The sequence below is a fragment of the Molothrus aeneus genome, chromosome 12, assembly GCF_037042795.1.
Source record: "Molothrus aeneus isolate 106 chromosome 12, BPBGC_Maene_1.0, whole genome shotgun sequence".
In the NCBI taxonomy this organism is placed as follows: Eukaryota; Metazoa; Chordata; class Aves; order Passeriformes; family Icteridae; genus Molothrus; species Molothrus aeneus.
In genome coordinates, this window is record NC_089657.1 from 19,856,255 (window position 1) to 19,873,969 (window position 17,715).

The 17,715-nt window shown below is 48.6% G+C and overlaps 1 protein-coding gene across 7 annotated transcripts in view; it reads right to left on the bottom strand.

Annotated features, from left to right (window-relative positions):
• Nucleotides 1-17,715, bottom strand: part of IQSEC1 (IQ motif and Sec7 domain ArfGEF 1) — a 302,049-nt gene that overhangs the window by 122,385 nt on the left and 161,949 nt on the right. The window contains exon 1 of one of the 7 annotated variants that reach the window (XM_066558302.1): nt 13,503-14,170. The exons of the other annotated variants lie outside the window; for them this stretch is intronic. Coding sequence (XP_066414399.1) covers nt 13,503-13,579 — 77 coding nt within the window. The 5' untranslated portion in view covers nt 13,580-14,170. Of the gene's footprint in view, nt 1-13,502; nt 14,171-17,715 lie in introns of those variants that run through there. 7 annotated transcript variants of the gene reach the window in all.

A 17,715-nucleotide genomic window follows, 5' to 3' on the forward strand; every position in this document is an offset into this window, starting at 1 on the left:
TGGCCCCACAAGGCTGGGCACAGCCATGGCCCCACAGACAGCCATGGCCCCACAGGGCTGGGCACAACCAGGCCCCACAGCCATGGTCCCACAGGGCTGGGCACAGCCATGGCCCCACAGACAGCCATGGCCCCACAGGGCTGGGCACAGCCAGGCCCCACAGCCATGGCCCCACAGGGCTGGGCACAGCCAGGCCCCACAGACAGCCATGGCCCCACAGAGCTGGGCACAGCCATGGCCCCACAGACAGCCATGGCCCCACAGGGCTGGGCACAGCCAGGACCCACAGCCATGGCCCCACAGGGCTGGGCACAGCCAGGACCCACAGCCATGGCCCCACAGGGCTGGGCTCAGACGTGGCCAAGGCCCGCAGGCCTTGCAGCCCAGAACAGGCAACAAAGGCTCAGTCAAATATGTTTTCCTAAAGCTGCTGCAGTCCAATGCAAATAAGATCAACCCTAAAGCCTCATTTTCCTTTTGGAGTGGGGCTGTTTTCTCAGGCAGGCACAAATGCCCTCATTCATCAGGCCTGCAGGACAAGTGGCCCAGTGTGTGCAGGCAGGGACTGTGCCCAGTGTGGGGCACCGGGGTGGGCAGGGAGGATCCCAGCAGGGCAGGGCAGCACCCAACTCTCTCTGCTGCTCCACAGCACAGCCAGGCTCACTGGAACCTCCAGCCAGGGCTGCACAGGCTCCAGAGCTTCCCAGAAAAGAGAAGAGGCAGAGAGGGAGAAGGACTGGGATGAATGAGAACCTGAGCCCCAGGATGGAGTCTCCCAAAACACAGGAATAGTTCCAAGGTCTGTGAATTGTGTCACAAAAGCAGCTTAGGGTGGTAGAGAACTTTTTCCACAAAGGAAATGTTGGTTTTTTATTCTCTTTAACTTCTTGGTGTAGTTGCCAAAGGAAGATAGGATCTGTCAAAACGACCAAAAACATTCATTGAAAATGCTCTTGTTTCTCTGCATCTCACTGCCTGTGAGAGCCACCAACAGCTCTATAAATAAGCCCTGCCGTGAATAACTCAGCTAATATTCAACCCACCCTACACTGCACTAAGGTCACTGATGAAATAAAGAACTGGCTGTTTACAGGACATCACAGTTTGCATGTCAAACTTCAGGAAAATCACCACACCCAGGCCTCTGAGGAACTTTTAAAGTTTAGTTTTCCTAGGATCATCCACCCTCAGGGCTGAGGGGTTTGCACAGGACTTGTCTCAGGCAGTTCCAGCAGCACTGAGTTTGGGATTAACATCTGGGCTGCAAAGACTGCACTCATGTGCTTCTTTCAGGCTTTCCCTCTACTTCTGGTTCTAAACCCAGATCATAAATAAAATTATTTTTATCTTAATCGAATCCTCTCTTGGGGATTATTGCCAGTTTCTATTATATTGACTCTGCTGGGAACTAAGGGATTTCTCTTAGCTTTATTCTGGTACCCTGATGATAAAAAGCCTTCCACAGTCTCATTCCGAGTTGTAATGAGAGTGCATGCTGGAATTCAGGCTCTGTAAACTATTTTCTCAGCCCGGAATAATTATGCAGTGTGAAATGCAGTAATTACTTGGATTACACGACCTCTCCAGGGGACCTGGCATGGCCAAAGGTACCACTTAGCTCACACAGCTGTGTCCCCCCAAGAAACCAAGGCCTGGGACTGGGAAACTATTTTAAAATATACAAAAATCGCGATGAGGATGCACAATCACCAAGTGTCTCTGATTCCTGCCATGAGCTCTGCTGGAATCCTGGGCAGCTGCTCCTGGCAGGGAGCAGTGTCCAACACCCCGGGCTGTGCCCAGCCAGGCTCAGCACCCACAGCCCAGCCCCTACTGCAGCCCCTGGCTTTGCCCAGGTGCGCTCACAGACCACTCCAGCCTGGAGGCAACAGCCACTGAACCCAGGGGTTTATCCTGCCCTAAAAGCCACCTTCTTTACACCCCCCTTCCTTGCAAATGATGCTTCCAGAGTGCCAAGAACAACTGCTCAACCTCTGGATTTGAGAGACAGGACAAACACAAAATTATGACAGGCAAGCATTCAGGAGAGAAGCAGAATTTTTGAATTTTCACTTGCTAAAATAAAGTTTCTTTCATATTCCTCTTTTCTCCTGCTTGCAAATGAGACAGAAAACTACATTTTGCTGGAAGATTTCTTTGTAATAACCATATCATTTTCTTTTTGCACGTTCAGTGTAAGTCTGAGGAAGAAGAATTTACAGCCCTCGCAGGCTGCTGAGAGTTAACTCTGCAGGGAGCAGGAGCCCAGCAGCAGCACGGGCGAGCTCCCACACATGCACCTCTCAGCCTCCCAAAACAAAGTTGTACAAATGCCCCCGTACCTGATCGTCCTGACAGAAATGCAGTATTTCCACATCAGGTTCCACATGGCACTGCCATCCCCCTTCATGGCCTTGCCCGAGGTGTTTGCCGAGGAGAGGATCCCAGAGCCCAGCACGGGGCTCGGCAGCGCAGCAGAGCCAGCCCAGCTCAGGCAGCAGCCCAGCTCTGATTCACCAGCTCCAAGTGATTCCTCCGACCTCCACTCAAGTGAACTCCCAGGGAAGGCAGCTTTCCCATCTGAAGGCTCGGGTTACTCCTTGCTCCGTGATTTATAAGATTCGGTGTTTACATTATTTGCAAGCCAGCAGAGATTATTAGAGGCTGTTCAGAAAGCTCCGTGTTACACTCACTGCTCCAAGCTGCCAAGTCACAAAACCCTACCTAGGCAGCACCTGCAGAAAGTTATTCCCATTTATTCCACTTCAGAAAACCCCCCAGCCCAGTAACAGTGCCCTAGAAAATCCCTTACGAGAGCTGTAAGTGCTAACCCAGGACATGCTCCATCAAATGCCTCAGGCTGGAGGAACCCTCAGCTGTTTGCAGAATTTTCTGTGTACTGTAATAAACTTTTTGGTGCCAAAAAAAAAGTAATGAGTCATTTTCCAAAGCTGGATTTCAAGGCATACGAAGAAGTCCTGGCTTTCAGTGGTGAGTATCAGCTGTGACACTCAGCCTGGAAATGACAGCAACAGTAAAATGGCAAGATCTGATTAAGAAAAAACCCACCAACAAAAAACCCCTGAGAAAACCCAAGAAACCTCAAAATCAACCAAAAAAACACCCCAAAATAGATTACGTATGTGGAATCCTTTTGCTGTGCTGAATAAGTTCAAACACACAGCCTTTATTGCCAAAAGTTTCAATGAATTGAAGCCCCAGCACACACTCACATGGCAAAAACTTTAGAAAAAAGTATGATTACTGTTGTTGTAGAGACCAGCCCTTTAAATCCTGCCCTGGCATCTCCAAGACCACCCTGAAAGTCAGAGCTGTTGCTCTGACAGATTAAAAGTTCCCTGAGCCTTTGCTCAGCCCACACTCCCTTCTCTGCCCAGGTCAACACCATTATCAGGGGCCCTTCTGGACATCAGATACATGTTTATATTATAAAACTTAATTAAGCAAGAAACCAAGTTCATGCTGTTTCTTCACAGAGCAGAATCAGTCCGTGATTAACTGTCTGTTTGCTGTTGCATAACTCCATTTTCTCTAAGGCCATTTTGCCCAGGGTCTCGTGACTGTTCCCACTCTTTGAAATACATTCTGCTTTGGGAGCTCCTGATAATTGCTCCTGGAGCAAGCTATTGATGGCTGGTTAGGAAAAGTCACACCAAGTTCCACAGCACGCTGTACATTTAAATCAGCTGCCTTAATGAAGGAAAATTACATTAGAAAACTTCTATACATCTGTTCCTAACATAATCACAGAAATACATTTCAATGCTGGAAAAAGCTACGTAAGTTCAGGCAGCCCAGCTGAACCCTGTCCCTTCCCTAACTTCAGAGATGAAGTGCCTACAGGAGAGATTTTCTGGGTTTTGTACCCTGTACACTAGCAAGATTTCATGTGGCATAAATAAACCCATTCTCTAAAGAGAATAAAAGCAGTAGTTTCTTTCCTGTGCAGCACGGAGGTATCAAACAGCACCCTCAGCTGTGTCAGCTCCTTCCCTCTCTTTGAGCTCAATCCTGAGCCCTTGGTGTAATTGATGTATTTAGATTATACCCTCCTTGATTCCCCTGCAGTCCCAATATTTTGACAGCACCAACATCTGCAGGAATAGTGTTTTTATCTGCCTCTAAAGATAGATTCAGTGGAAGAGATCTACAAGAGAGCAGAGTTTTCATCACCTCCTTCAGCCACGTTTCTAAATTTTGTGCACAACCAATGACCAAAGGAGTTAAAACAACCTGGGAACATCATGGGGCAGAGGTGAGATGCTGCAGGGGACTGGTTTTTGATTTGCTTTGGTTTTTAAATCATTGCTGCAGCACTTCCCAGGAAAACCAGACCATTAAATAGTGTAGAGAGTATTTTAGCTCCTGAGCTGAGCTTGTCCACTGATTTCCCAGAAGACCTGGACAAATCCAAGTAGCTTCTCCTCCAAACAAGCAGGGAATATTATTATTTTTGTTATTGCTATTATTATTATTACTATTATTTTTATGCAGGAAATACATATAATTTAATACACATCCAGAAAATGTTGCACACTGTGCAAATCACATATATAAGTCATAGCTCAGTTCTGTGATTAGATCTCTGCTGTGAGAAAGTGCTATTTATTCTGCTGCAAATATGAAGAAAGGATTGGTGTGAGATGCTCCTTGGGATGATGTTTGAGGGGAACATTCAAGCCCACAGCATCCTGCAGAGCCCAGGGAGGGCAGGGCCTGGCTGGATGTGCCAGCAACACCAGGGAATAGCTGCTGATTGCTGTGAAGAACTGGAGATTAATAGAACCTGATTCTGTCTCTCATTTTCTCTTAAAGCAGCTCCTCTGGGGTATCATCCCCAAGGAGGTCCCAGAAGGGATGGCCAGGAGGAACTGGGCACATGAGCTGTTTGTCAGTAGCCAGAACAACCCCACTGAGGAACAGAGGAGCTTTTCCAGGAGCAGTGGGACACTGAGGCCCTTTTGTCTGGGCTGTTTACTTCCCTCCCCTTTGTTTCAGAGACATCACCGTGCCCCAAACAAGGCACACATTTGCATGTCAAGTGATTTCACTGTTTGGAAGCCTTGTTTGCCTTCCCTTCAGGACAACCAGCATGAGCCCCAGCACTGCAGGGGCCGTGTCTGCCCTGGACATGGATTTTCCATTTTGTGCACTCATCACCACCTCTTGTCACCACTGCAGTGACACTGCACCCCACACTCACACCGGTTGGGCTGTCTGGAGCTGCCTGCCTGGGCTGTTCCTCCCCTCTGGGTGTGGATGAGAACTTCATCACTTATCTCTTCCCCTTGCAATAAAACAGATTCCATTCGCAGCACATCACTGCACCCACCCGAGCTCAACTCCCCGCACAGATTTAATCATTTGCTGATTTTTTTTCTCCCTGGAAACCTTTTAGCTCTGCCCTGCTTGCAAGAACCCACAGCAGCTCTCCCTCTCTGCAGCCCTGTGTGTCTGGACCCATGACAGTGCCCCATGGAACACAAGCTCTTGAGTCCTCCTGACCTGCAAGGAGAAGTTCTGCCTCCTTCCAAAATTTCCTCCCACTTCAGGACTGTTTTTTCCAAACCCAGCATCACTAGTGGCCACACTGGATGCCCTGGACCTGCTTGTTGCTGCCTGTAAACCAGGGAAAGCGACTCTCAGCTTTGCACAACATTTTGCATCTCTCCTAGGAGGAAATCTTTGATTCCAACAGCCACAACCAACTCAGAGATGATGCTGTGGCTTTTGGGAGCTGAGCACACGGTGGAGGCAGCTGAAGGTGGGTCCCCCTGAACTGCAGGGTCAGCAGAAAGGCTCTGCTCAGCTGCTGGGGCTGCAGGGGAGCTGCTGAAGCAGGAAGGCTTGCAGCAAGGCAGCCTGGAACACCAAGACAGACGCACAGCTTTGGTTCTGCTGACTGCACACAGGAGCAGGGAGCTGCTGCAGGGCAGGGAAAACAGTTGGAAGAATCAATATCACAGAAACACTGGGAAAAATTCACCAAGTTTGTCAAAGCCCTCAACTTGGCCACTGCCAAGCACATGCCACCCATTTTAGGAACAATAATGGGATTCTCCTAATGGTTTTGTTTCCTAAGGGAACCCAGAGCAATGGAGAGCAGTTAAAAATCCCCAAAAACCCCAGTGTCGGCGGGTGGGGAGGGAAGAAAAGGCAGAATAGATTCACAGAATCATTTAGGTTGGAAAAGCCCTCAAAGATCATCGAGCCCAACCATTCCTCAGCACTGCCAAGGCCACCACTGATCCATGTCCCCAAGTGCCACATCCACATATCTAGATCCCTTCATGGATGGGGGCTCCACCACTGCCCTGGCAGCCTGTTCCAACCCCTTCAGTGAAGAAATTTTTCCTGATATCCAACCTAAAACCTCCCCTGGCACAGCTTGAGGCCATTTCTGAGGAACGGGAGGTTTTTAATCTATTTTCTAATTTTCACGCTGGAACCAAAGCTGCTGCAGGCAAAGACACCACAAGGGACATAAATCACTCCAAGTATTTAAAAATGCTGGAGCTGAGGTTCCTTTACAAGTTGGAGGTGGTGTGTTACTTTTAAATGCTATTAATAGAAAGGCAGGGCTCAATTTGGAGTCTCACACTCCAGCACTCTCCCCCCTCTGCAGATCCACTCCTGCTTGGCAGCAGGGCCTGCAGGAGGATAAGCAGACCTTGGTGGGTGCAAGCAGGGAGAGGAGCCCAGAGCAAAGCAGCAGCCAGGACAATGGATCTGGTTTGGATTTGAATAAAGCTGAGTGCCCTGGATGGCAGCATCCCCTCAGCCACGGTGTGTGAGGTGATCAGTGCTGCCCCTGTGCCCAGGCCCAGCCTAAGTGAGCTCAGCACAACATCCCTGCCACAGGGAACCTGCCCTGCAGCCCTCAAGGGTGGGAACATGATTTGCCTGGATTTTTGAAGCTTTACCACAATGAAATGGTCCCAAACCAGGATTTGACAGCATTTCTGTCCTGATGTATGTTACATTTGTAGGTCATTTGACAAAAGGAAAATGTGACTGCTGGAGCCAGCCTGGTTTGGGTTGTCAGTGCAGTCCTAGGCCTATTTTTAACTTAGGTAGCACTCCCCTTATACAACAGCTATTACCAATTAAGGATTGCAAGGAGTCGTACAAATAGATGGAGTTTAAATTTTTCTCTGAAAAAGCATTCTGGCTTTTTGGACTACCTGGGGCATCTTTAACTCTTCAACCTGCAACAAGCCAACATTTTGACTTAGGAGGTTTTAATAAAATATCTTCACCACTATTTTCTTCCCAGCTTTTGCTGCATTCTCTTCCATTCCCTTTGAAACCTCCTTTGCTGATTTTTCACAAACATTCCTAAGGAAATGCAAACCCTGCTGTTTCCTGGGAGCTGACAGCAGTGACATGCACATGCCAGTCCTGCTGGGGAACAAAGCCAGCCTGGACTTGGCATTTTGGTAAAGGGCATCTCCCCTCACCCCCAAAGGCTGGAGAGTTTGGGATCCTTGGCAGAGTCCCTGCAGCACCCTCCAGGCTGCAGCTTCTGAGAGACTCCTGGGATGTCTCCAGGCCACCACCGGGCTCCCTGTGCTGTGACTCAGACTTGGACAACGATCAAAGGGAACTCAGAAAGCTTCCAATTCCCCTCTGCAGGGCACGGAGCCAGAGGCACAATTAAAATGTGACTGCTCCAGGGGCTGCCCATCAGCTGCATCCAAATACAGGAGAGACTGGAGAGGGAAAGAAAAGCCTGGCAAACTCTGAGTGCTCCAGGGATCCAGCTAAAGAGCAGGAACCCCCAGCACAGGCACCCCAGTTCCAAAAAATCCCCACCAAGCTGTTTGTGGAAGGTTAAAATCTGTGCAAGAGTGAGGAAGGGAGAACTTGAGGGCTCACAGATGGTTCCTGGGTGAGAGGGAAGGGGGTGGAGAAGTGGAAAGTTTTAGGAAGCCTGGAGAATTGATGTCATGAGGACTGCAGAGAGGCAGAGGAAAGGTGGGAAAAGGTAGAGGAAAGATGGAGGAAAGGCAGGAAGGGAAAAGGGATGAAAAAGGGATGGAAAAGGGAGGGAAGAGGGAGGGAAAAGGGAGGGAGGGAAAAGGGAGGGAAAGGCAGGAAGGGGAAAGGTGGGAAAAGGCAAAGAAATGGTGGGGAAAAGGCAGGCACACACACAAGGAACTGCCAGGTCTGAAGCCCAGTTTAAGCCAGTTCCAGCACTGGTCCAGGGAGGCATCACAGCCCCACAGATTGGTGCAGGGTTTGGCTCAGCTGTGCCCAAATCCCACGGCTCACCTTGGGGAAAGCAGAGGTGTCCTAGGCAAACCAGAAGTGTGGATTTCAGGCATGTGAGCAATGAACACCTGCACAAAGGCTCCTTCAGACACAGAGAACGATTAATGACATGGCAAGGAAGGCTTCCACCAGATTAGCAGGTATTTGGTGTATTTTCATTGAAATTTCTCAACTTGGAATCACTTCCCCCAGCACAGAGAAATCCTCTGATGGCTTTTAAGGCATTTTTGCTACTTTGTGTGTTTATCTGAGGGTTTGCTCCTGATAATTTTTCGGCTGACTGTGGGAATACTGCAATGTGTGCTGTTTGCAGGCTGTGCTTGCAGAGGGGAGGATTTGGGAGGTGGGGGAAGCTCTCAGCTGCTCTGCAGCTGCAGCAGCCTGGGCAAAGGATCCTCTGGAGAGGGAGCTGCTCCAGGGGCACATGACTCAGCCTTGCTCTGGATGAAGTCACTGTCAAGTGAAAGCAAACTCTATTTGTTTCTACCAACATATATGGTGAACTCCAAATGCAAGTTCAAGGCAGAGCTCCAGTAATTCTCCCCACCCACTTTGCTTTTGTTTTGTTTGGGATGCTGCAAAGGAGCTCAGTTTAAGTGACAGCAAGGAGATGCACAAACCCACTGACATCACTGCCCAGCACTGTGCAAAAGCACTTCCCTGCCCTCATGAACCAGAACTTCAAGGATTTTTCCCTTTACTCCTGTTCCTAAGGTCTGTAATTAGTATGCAGCCATCACCTCCAGGAATGTGGCATTATAGGATTGTATACAAGTTTTTCCCCCTTCATTAAATCTGTTTTTAAATAATGAATTTAATTATGTAGTGACCCATGGCCAGGGAGTTTTTTACACCTTTTTTTTATGCTGCCTTCCCCTTAGAGGGAGCAGCAGCATGTCTGTGCCAGTCACCCAACACATCTGAAGCCACCTCACACAACCCCAGAGCAGAGTCCACGCTGGCAACACCAGGAATGAGGAACAAAGCCTCTCCAAGCACATTCTTTTTAGCAAAGAGTTAACCCAAAGGACAGCCCTGACACAGATCACTTCAAGCCCTGTGCTGCCTTTGAAACAGCATCTAAATTAAGGCTGGCAATTCCTTTCATGGCTTCAAATGCTACACATTTTTCTAGGATAAGAGAGTGGGAGAGAGGATGAGCACAGAGCTGCAGGTGCCCTGCAGAGTGCAATATCAGAGTGGCTTCAAGTAGCTTCTGACACTCAGATACTCTGATATTCCAGGGTGGCAGCAGTAAGCTGCTCCTAACAAGCCTTGAAAGCATTTTCATTTTTAATCAACACTGAAACATCCTCATGGGAATGAATCATACACCAAAATACAGACCTATTTTGCCCAGAGATGGGCTCAAGCACATGAATCACCCTATCCTGAAGCAGGGTGCTGGAACTGTGAGTCCCAGCTGAAGGGTGGCAGAAACAATTCCAGCTAATCCCTGGCTTCAAAGAGGCAGCCACCTCTCCCTTTGCTTATTCCACTGGGGTGGCTCATTACAAATGGCCCTAATTGCTCTGGAAGGGACTCGTGCCTCCTTTAGAGAGACCAAAGCCATGAAAGAAAAATTGAAAATGACAAGAAATAATTTAAAAACAGTTTTGTTTGCCAAACAAGGCATTCCAATAAAACAGCCTTTACAAACTTGGCACTTGCTTTATGTTTTTTGAAATCCTCCTGTTTTAGCCAGAAGAGAGAAGACATTCTGGGAGGGAAAATCTGCAGATTACAGCTGCCCTCGGTGCCAGTCACACATTTCCTCACCTTCTGCTTGATCTTTAATGCAATGCTAATGGTAACAATTTCTAGCCCGGGCTATTACCCACCAGCTGGCAGCAGCACAGCACGGAGCTTTCCCCCCTGGCTAAGGAAAATCTTCACTTTGACATGCTAAACCTGGACTCACATGGGTTTATAATAATCCTGGAAGTAAAGCATGAGACGTTCATCCTGCCAAGCCCACAGGAACCTGACAGTGATTTGCTCATCTTACACTTTAATCTGCCACAGAAACACATCTCAGCATCCTCAGTGTTTGTATTCAGAGGGCACCAAAAGCACTCCCAAGTGATGGGCTCTGACCAAAATGCACTTGGTGCTACTGGCAACTGAAGAGCACTGAGATCTCATTTTCATGAATCACTGAATTACCAAACATTTCCTGGAGCAGGTTTCTACCCCAGTCCCCTGAGTTTGCTTTGTGCAATTTGCTGACACTTGGATAAATCAGTTTATCTGCTGGTTTACAAACACATTACTGGAGGCACAAGCACTGTTACCTTGCAGTAACTTTTTGTTTTGTGAACATACATGGGATGGGCAAAGTCCTGGTTACTGCAGGCGCTGCCAAATTCAAGGAACAGACTGCAAGTGTGGTTGGTGAATTCTCCCAGTTTCCCTCTCCCCTGGCTGTGTTGAGAGAACAAACTCCAGAGAGGCTCTCTCTGTACACGTGGTGTCTGCCCTTACCTGGCATTTCTTTAGGAGTGCCACATGCCCAGCTTGCTATTTTGGAGCTGGATTTTTTACCCTGTACACATAAATAAACTTGAAAACCTGTCCTAGTTCTCCCTTCCCCCATCACCCAGGCTCAGTGTTTGCTTGCAGTGCCCCAGCTGGCACTGCACCACAGCCAGGGAGGGGGAATGGATCCTTTTCCTTGTCCTCCATCTCTCCCTGCCCACAGCTCTGGGCAGTGGGGCCACCACAAACCCCAACACACCCTGCACGGAATTCTCTTCAAGCCCATGGATTTCATTTCCATGGAAGTGCACCCCAGAACAAGATAAGATTATACCAAAAATCAGAATTGTCCAGGCCAGGCAGCAGACCCAGAATCATTGGATTCTGGCTGGAAAAGCCCTCAAAGATCATCGAGTCCATCCAACCATTCCCTCAGCACTGCCAAGGCCACCCTGACCCATGTCCCCAGGTGCCACATCCGTGTGTTTTCTGAACATTTCCAGCAATGGGGACTCCCCCACTGCCCTGTTCCAGTGCCTGCCCACCCTTTCCATGAAGAATTTTCCCAATATCCACCCTGAGCTGCCCTGGCCCAGCCTGGGGCCGTTCCCTCTCCCCCTGTCCCTGTTCCCTGGAGCAGAGCCCGGCCCCCCTCTTGTCCCCTCCTGGCAGGGACTTGTGCAGAGCCACAAGGGCCCCCTGAGCCTCCTTTGCTCCAGGCTGAGCCCCTGCCCAGCTCCCTCAGCATCTCCTGGTGCCTCAAAACTCTTCCAGAGCTCCATTCCCTTCTCTGGACATGAACCCACAAGAATTCCCTGAATAATAAAAGCTGGAAAACACAGCTGGACATCCCACCATGGAGCAGCAAGTCACAGCTTCCAAAGCAACCAGGAACATTTTCCACAGCTCTGAGCAGTGACTGCAGCTGAAAATCAGAGTCAGGAAGTGCACAGAAGGAAAGAGCATGGTCACTCCATGGAAATGTTACCCAAGTCCTGCTTTGGTTATCTGTTGCCTCATTTTATACACAAAAATAGGAAATATATACACGGGGCACACACAAATCCTCCCCATTGCCCCTGGGCTCTTTTCCAAGAGCATTTAAAACAATTTACAATCACTAATAAAAAGTAATTGAAAGTCTCCAGAAAGTTTTTTTCTTTCTTTTTCAGATGAGCTTCCTTGCATTTAAAGTTTGTTATTCTGCAGCACCTGCTTTTCCCACTTGTTTGTGCTTTAACCAACAAATTATTTTGTTTCAAATGTGAGGAAGTCACAACTTTCCTTCAATTTTCTTTTCTTCTCAAAAAGATGAGAACAAAGTGCCTCTATGTGATGCTGAAGTGCTTAAGGCCTGGTTTTAGTGCTGCTCATGCAGACAGAAGATTCAAGCACATCCAGGCTGTGATGGCAAGTAAATTAATTCTCTGGAAGGAAATAAATGGGCAGCCCTATTGCAAGGGTTTCCATTAGGAGATGTAGAATAACTCCCCAGTAAATTCATTTGCCACAAAGCTGGGATTTCGCCAGGAACCCAAGACAGAAAGCTCGAGTTCAGTATTTATTTGTGTCAAAACAGTCTGGCTCCATTTCTATTATTTTATATGGTTTCTCAGCAAGGAAAACATCACAATGGGCTCGGGCTAGGTTGGGAATTTTTTGGCTTGGCAGTGGAATCTGTGCAAAACTCCAAGGAGAGGAGAATAAAGCTATCTTTTGAAACTTCACAAGCCAATGGTCACAGATGAGGGTCCCATGTTACTCAATGCAGAAAGTGCGGGGCACCCCCGAAACCTTGAAAAAGATTGGAACAGTTCCCTTTTCCAGCCTTCAGTCACTGCATGAAAAATTCAACTGCAATTAGCATTTAGTACAAAGCACTTTCTGTAGGCTGACAATAGGTAGCCAGGGCAGAAAGTGTACGTAAGGAGAACGGAATCCTGTTTTAGAGAATCGCCCGGGTTTTGTTCACAGCAAAGGGATCCCCACTTTCCCCCCAGCAAATTCAAACCCATCCAATTCCCTCTGCTCAGCACCATAAATCAGGAGCAAGGAAAACGAAGTGTAGATTAAAAAGCATCAGGGTAAGTTCAGGGACATGTTAAATGGAATTGCTTATTTTGCTGTTCCATTAAATAGGCAAGCTCAATGCATCTGACACCCAGACCTATTCTTTAGGATCACCATTCACCATCAATCATTTAAGCTGGGTGTCAGACCTGTCTAAGTGAAGTGCCCACTGCTCTGAATGACTCTGATGTGCACTTTGTGCTGGGAGGGAGAGGAAAGATGAACTATTATATTGCTAAATATCTCAGGGAAATAAAGGGTCTTCTCTGCGTTCCATAAATGCCCGTGACATTTCAATTAATCTGCCAGTGTCATGTACAGTGTGGACACTCCAGCACGAGCCACTGTGCCTAAGGATAAAACAGCAGGGAAGAAAAAGTCCTGAGTCTTAGGTGATGTGACCTAAAGTAGAGGTTAAAACCAAACAGCACCCTCACCTTCACATCTAAATGCACAGAGACAACAGCAGCTGATAATTAAAGCAATAAAGAAAAAAGAAAAAAAAAAAAGAAAGAAAGAAGCAGCTTTACAATCTTTGTCACAAGTTCTCATTAATTGCCTACCACTCCCTTCTCCCTTCTCCCAGGGAGCACAACAGCGAGGAAAATCCCTGGTGGCATCATGTGCTGAAGAGCATTGCAGAGTTAACGTTTTCTTACCTTTTATAGAAACCATGGAGAGGCTGGAGACATAAAAACTGCCAGTAATCCAAGCAGAAGGCCTTTAACTTCAGCATTTTCCAGCACTCCTGCCGCCGCCACCGCGGTCTGCAGCGGGCTTTTAGCGACACAAGACTTTTTTGTTGGGCTTTGAATGAGTCAGGCGCGCTGAGCAGCCGGGTGTCCGTGCCCCATGGCGGGGCTGCGGCATCGCCCGAGCCGGGGCAGCCCCGCAGCCGCTCAGCACCTGCAGCCCCCGTGCCCCGCTCGTACAAAGAGCCGGGCGCACAAAGGACACGAATGCATGGGCGCTCTGTGATCCCGCTCGCCGCTTGGCTCTCTCCCACAGCCCCCAGTCCTACCGGGATCACTGGTGTTACACAGAAATCCCACTTCTGCTTTCGGCTGGTTTAGGCCGTTCTGAGAGCCCCCCGGACTAACAGCGTGGAGAAATCCCAGCTGCGGGCTTTGATGGAGCCTTGGAAAGCATCCTTAGAGCTCCCAGAACTTCGGCAAATGCAGGCAATTATCTCGATGGGCTGTGACACCACTGCCCGGTACCCAGAGCAGAGCTGTGATCTCAGCACACGGGGCTGCAGGCGTTTGCCCTTTTCCCTGTTTTTCCCCTTTCCCCCCCCGTTAATCAGCTCCTCCTGTACCAGCACATCAGCTCCATTGTCTGCGGCACCTCGGGAGCTGGGGGCTTCTCGTGAGGGGAGGGGAAAGGAGCGGAAAAAAGGAAAAAAGCAGAAGAAGAGGAAAAAAAAAAAAAAAAGAAAGAAAAGAAGGCAGGCAGGAGCTCAGACCCTCCCGCTCGCACACCAGATTGTGCTTATCTGGTTCCCAACGCGCTTTGCCAGGGAGCGCAGGGGGAGGATGAACCAACCCCGAAGCGCGGGGCGGCAGCGGGACAGCCCCCGGGGCGCGGGCACGGACGGACGGACAGAAGGACAAGCGGACAGAGAGCCAGGCGGACAGACAGGCAGCCTGCCGGCGGGGACGGCCAGCCCCTCCGGGGAATCCCGGCCGAGCATCCCGGGGGATCCCGGCAGCCGCAGCCGCTCCGGAGCCACCCCCGAGCCGCAGGCTGGGACTGCCCGGGCTGGGGATGGCAGAACAGCAGCGTTTGCTACCGAAACCTCGGCCGGGCACGAGAAACGCGGGTTGCTTTTGTTCTGAGAAGACAGGAGCACAAATCTTAAAAAATGTCTATATTTTACCATGGCCCAATTCTACCAACTCCCTCCCCTCCCCTCCTCCTCCTCCTCCTCCTCCTTCTCCTCCTCCTTCTTTCCTCTCTATCCCAACGTGAACTGCCACGGGTGAGAATCCTGGAATGGAGTCACACAGGGCAGGTTTAGATTAGAGATTAGGTGGGAATTCCTCCTGTGAGGGTGGGCAGGCCCTGGCACAGGATGCCCAGAGCAGCTGGGGCTGCCCCTGGATCCCTGGCAGTGCCCAAGGCCAGGCTGGACAGGGCTGGGAGCCACCTGGAATAGTGGGAGGTGGCTTTAAGGGCTGGGCTTCAAGGTTCCTCCCAACTCACAGCAGCCTGGGGTTCTATAAATCTCCTGGGATGGAAGAGACACACCAGGATCATTGATCCAGCTCCTGGCCCTGCACAGACCCCCCAACAATCCCACCCTGGGCACCCCTGGCAGTGCTGGCTGTTCCTGGAGCTCTGGCAGCCTCGGGCCGTGCCCATCCCCTGGGCAGCCTGGGCACTGCCAGCACCCTCTGGGGTAGAACCTTTCCCTGAGCTCCACCCTAACCCTCCCCTGACAGAGCTCCAGCCCTTCCCTGGGTGCTGTCACTGGTCAGAAACCAGATCTGTGCCCATCCCTCCCCTTCTCCAGGCTCACAGGATACTCTGAGTTAACAACAGCACAGAACTGCTCCATTGCAACACACAGGACTGGCACACAAGAAATTCAACAGCAATTTATCTTTAAAAAAACCATTAAATTGTTGCTGTTGTTAAATAAGAAGTGTCCTGAGGGAGACCAATGCTTGTGTGCAGTTTGCTCTAAGTTTACTCTTCCAGCAGCTACAATTTGGCTGTTTCTGATTCTGTTTCACTTCTGAAAATCCCTCACAGGAAACATTTAGGCTACAGCTTGCACTGCTGTCAAACAGGTACACAGGGACTTGAGAATTCAACAGTCACAACAACAAAACCAAAGGCAGAATCTGACAAAATGCTTCAAAACCACTCTGGCACTTGGACAAGTGTTTAAAACAAAACCAATAAACAACCAACCAAACAAAAAAACCCAAACAAACCATAAAACACCCCCACAATCCCATCCCTAAAATGCCACAAGAATTTTAATGCTGTTTCAAAAATATGCAGAGAAAACCAAGCCCTAAGCCTCAACCTGAGGCTCTTTTCCATGTGGACCTATCTAGTTCCCCAAGTGCCTGGATAATAAGCTATATTTAGGGATCTATATAGGCTATATTTAGGGGTTCTGGTTTTCCTCATTGTCACTGTGCAGTTACAGAAGTGCCTTGAATCTTCTTAGAAAATTGCCTTGTGTAAGTTTAATTAAATGAAATGATAAATATATGTAAGAACTGGCAGTTTCTTTAGGCGGCAAAGAAATCAGGGGGTTATGCTTAAACAGGGTCACACTTTGTGTGGTATTTCCCTAAAAACACCTTATACAGGACATGGCAGGTGGTGGGAATGACCAGATCATGAGAAAAGCAACTTGGAGTGAAAAAATATGTTTGACTGGAGCCTTTCAAAAAATATTTTCTTGTGAAGATTCTCTTTCAAGTACCCTTTCTGTCCTTTCCTTGTGCTGCCTGCACTTATTTGCTGGGATTTCTTTCAGAGCTGCACCAGAGCTGGTGACTCCTAAGCAAACACAACTGGTTATCTGTGAGAAGCAACATCCCCCCAACAACACAAAACACTGCCCAAATCCAAGCCCATTTATCATCCTGGACTCATATTCCCTTGGGCTTCATTAGCTTGGCAATTTTCAAGTCACTGATGCCATCACGGTGAGGATATTTAGATTTTCTTATCAAAACTCTTTCATCCCAGCTTTTCATCCCCTGTTCTCCAGGGTGGTTTTATCTAAAGAGGAACTGAGGGAAAGCCCTGGAGACCCAGTGGCTGCTGGGGAGCCCCAACTTCCTGGCACTGCCTCCTGCCCTGGGTTTGGTACTGCCAAGATGGCAATGGGAAATCCTTTTTCCTTTGTTTCCACAAAAAAAACAGCACAAGAAAAAAAAAAAAAGAAAAAAAATGAAAGAAGAAAAGAAATTGAGTTTTCCCTGTTGTAACATTTTTTGTGTCTGGATTTTTTTACATTCCAAGAAAAAAAGAAGGAAAAAAGGAAGAAAAAAAATGGCTACATCCCATAATCAAGGTCAGCTATTCCCAGGATCAAGGAAAAAGAGGAAAGCCAGCCCAAGACAAGTAAGCTCAGGAGACGCCAGCCAAAGACTCGATCCTGAAATGAGACTTTTCAGGAAACTTCCCCTTTGTCTGTTCACATTGCAAAGCAATTTCTTTCTCAGCATCATATCCTTTCCAGAAAAAAAAAATCCTATTTATCACCCTAATTATCTATTTCTAAGCAGTGGGCTGGAGCATAGGAGCCATGTACCCATGGATTTCCTGACAGCATCCAGCCCCGATTATCCCACCCCGCAGAGAAAATGCTAATGAGGACTTTTGCAAATGAAAAGCCCCACGCTCTCAACACGTTCTTCATTTTCACTTGTCTTCCAGAAGAAAACAACAAAGGAAATTAAGCTTCACCTCACGCTCTGCCGGGATGTAGAACTGGTTCTTTCAGAAAGGCATTTACCGAAACCTTTGACTCGGAATTCCCAGGCCTAAGACAAGCAGGGATTTTTGGATGTGCTGCAGCTCCAGCACTGGAGCTGTAAGCAGTTTGCTGAGAATTTCACTCAGAGTTCAGCCTCTGACAAGTCTTTCAAAAACAGCCCCTAAAAAAGGGCCAAGTGGAAATCGAACATTGCACCACCTCCTTTTTTTAGGGGTGGTTTTCTTGCCAACCCCTGGAGCTCTGAGGCTGAAGGAAAACAATCCACTGAGGGATAAAATAACCCCAGCACGACACCAGTGCCTGCTGGAGTTCCTGGGGTACTGCTTTCAAAAGTTGGGCAGAGCAGGAAAATTGACTTGTCTGGTGACAATCTTTCACAAAGTACTAATATTGAACTGCTGTTA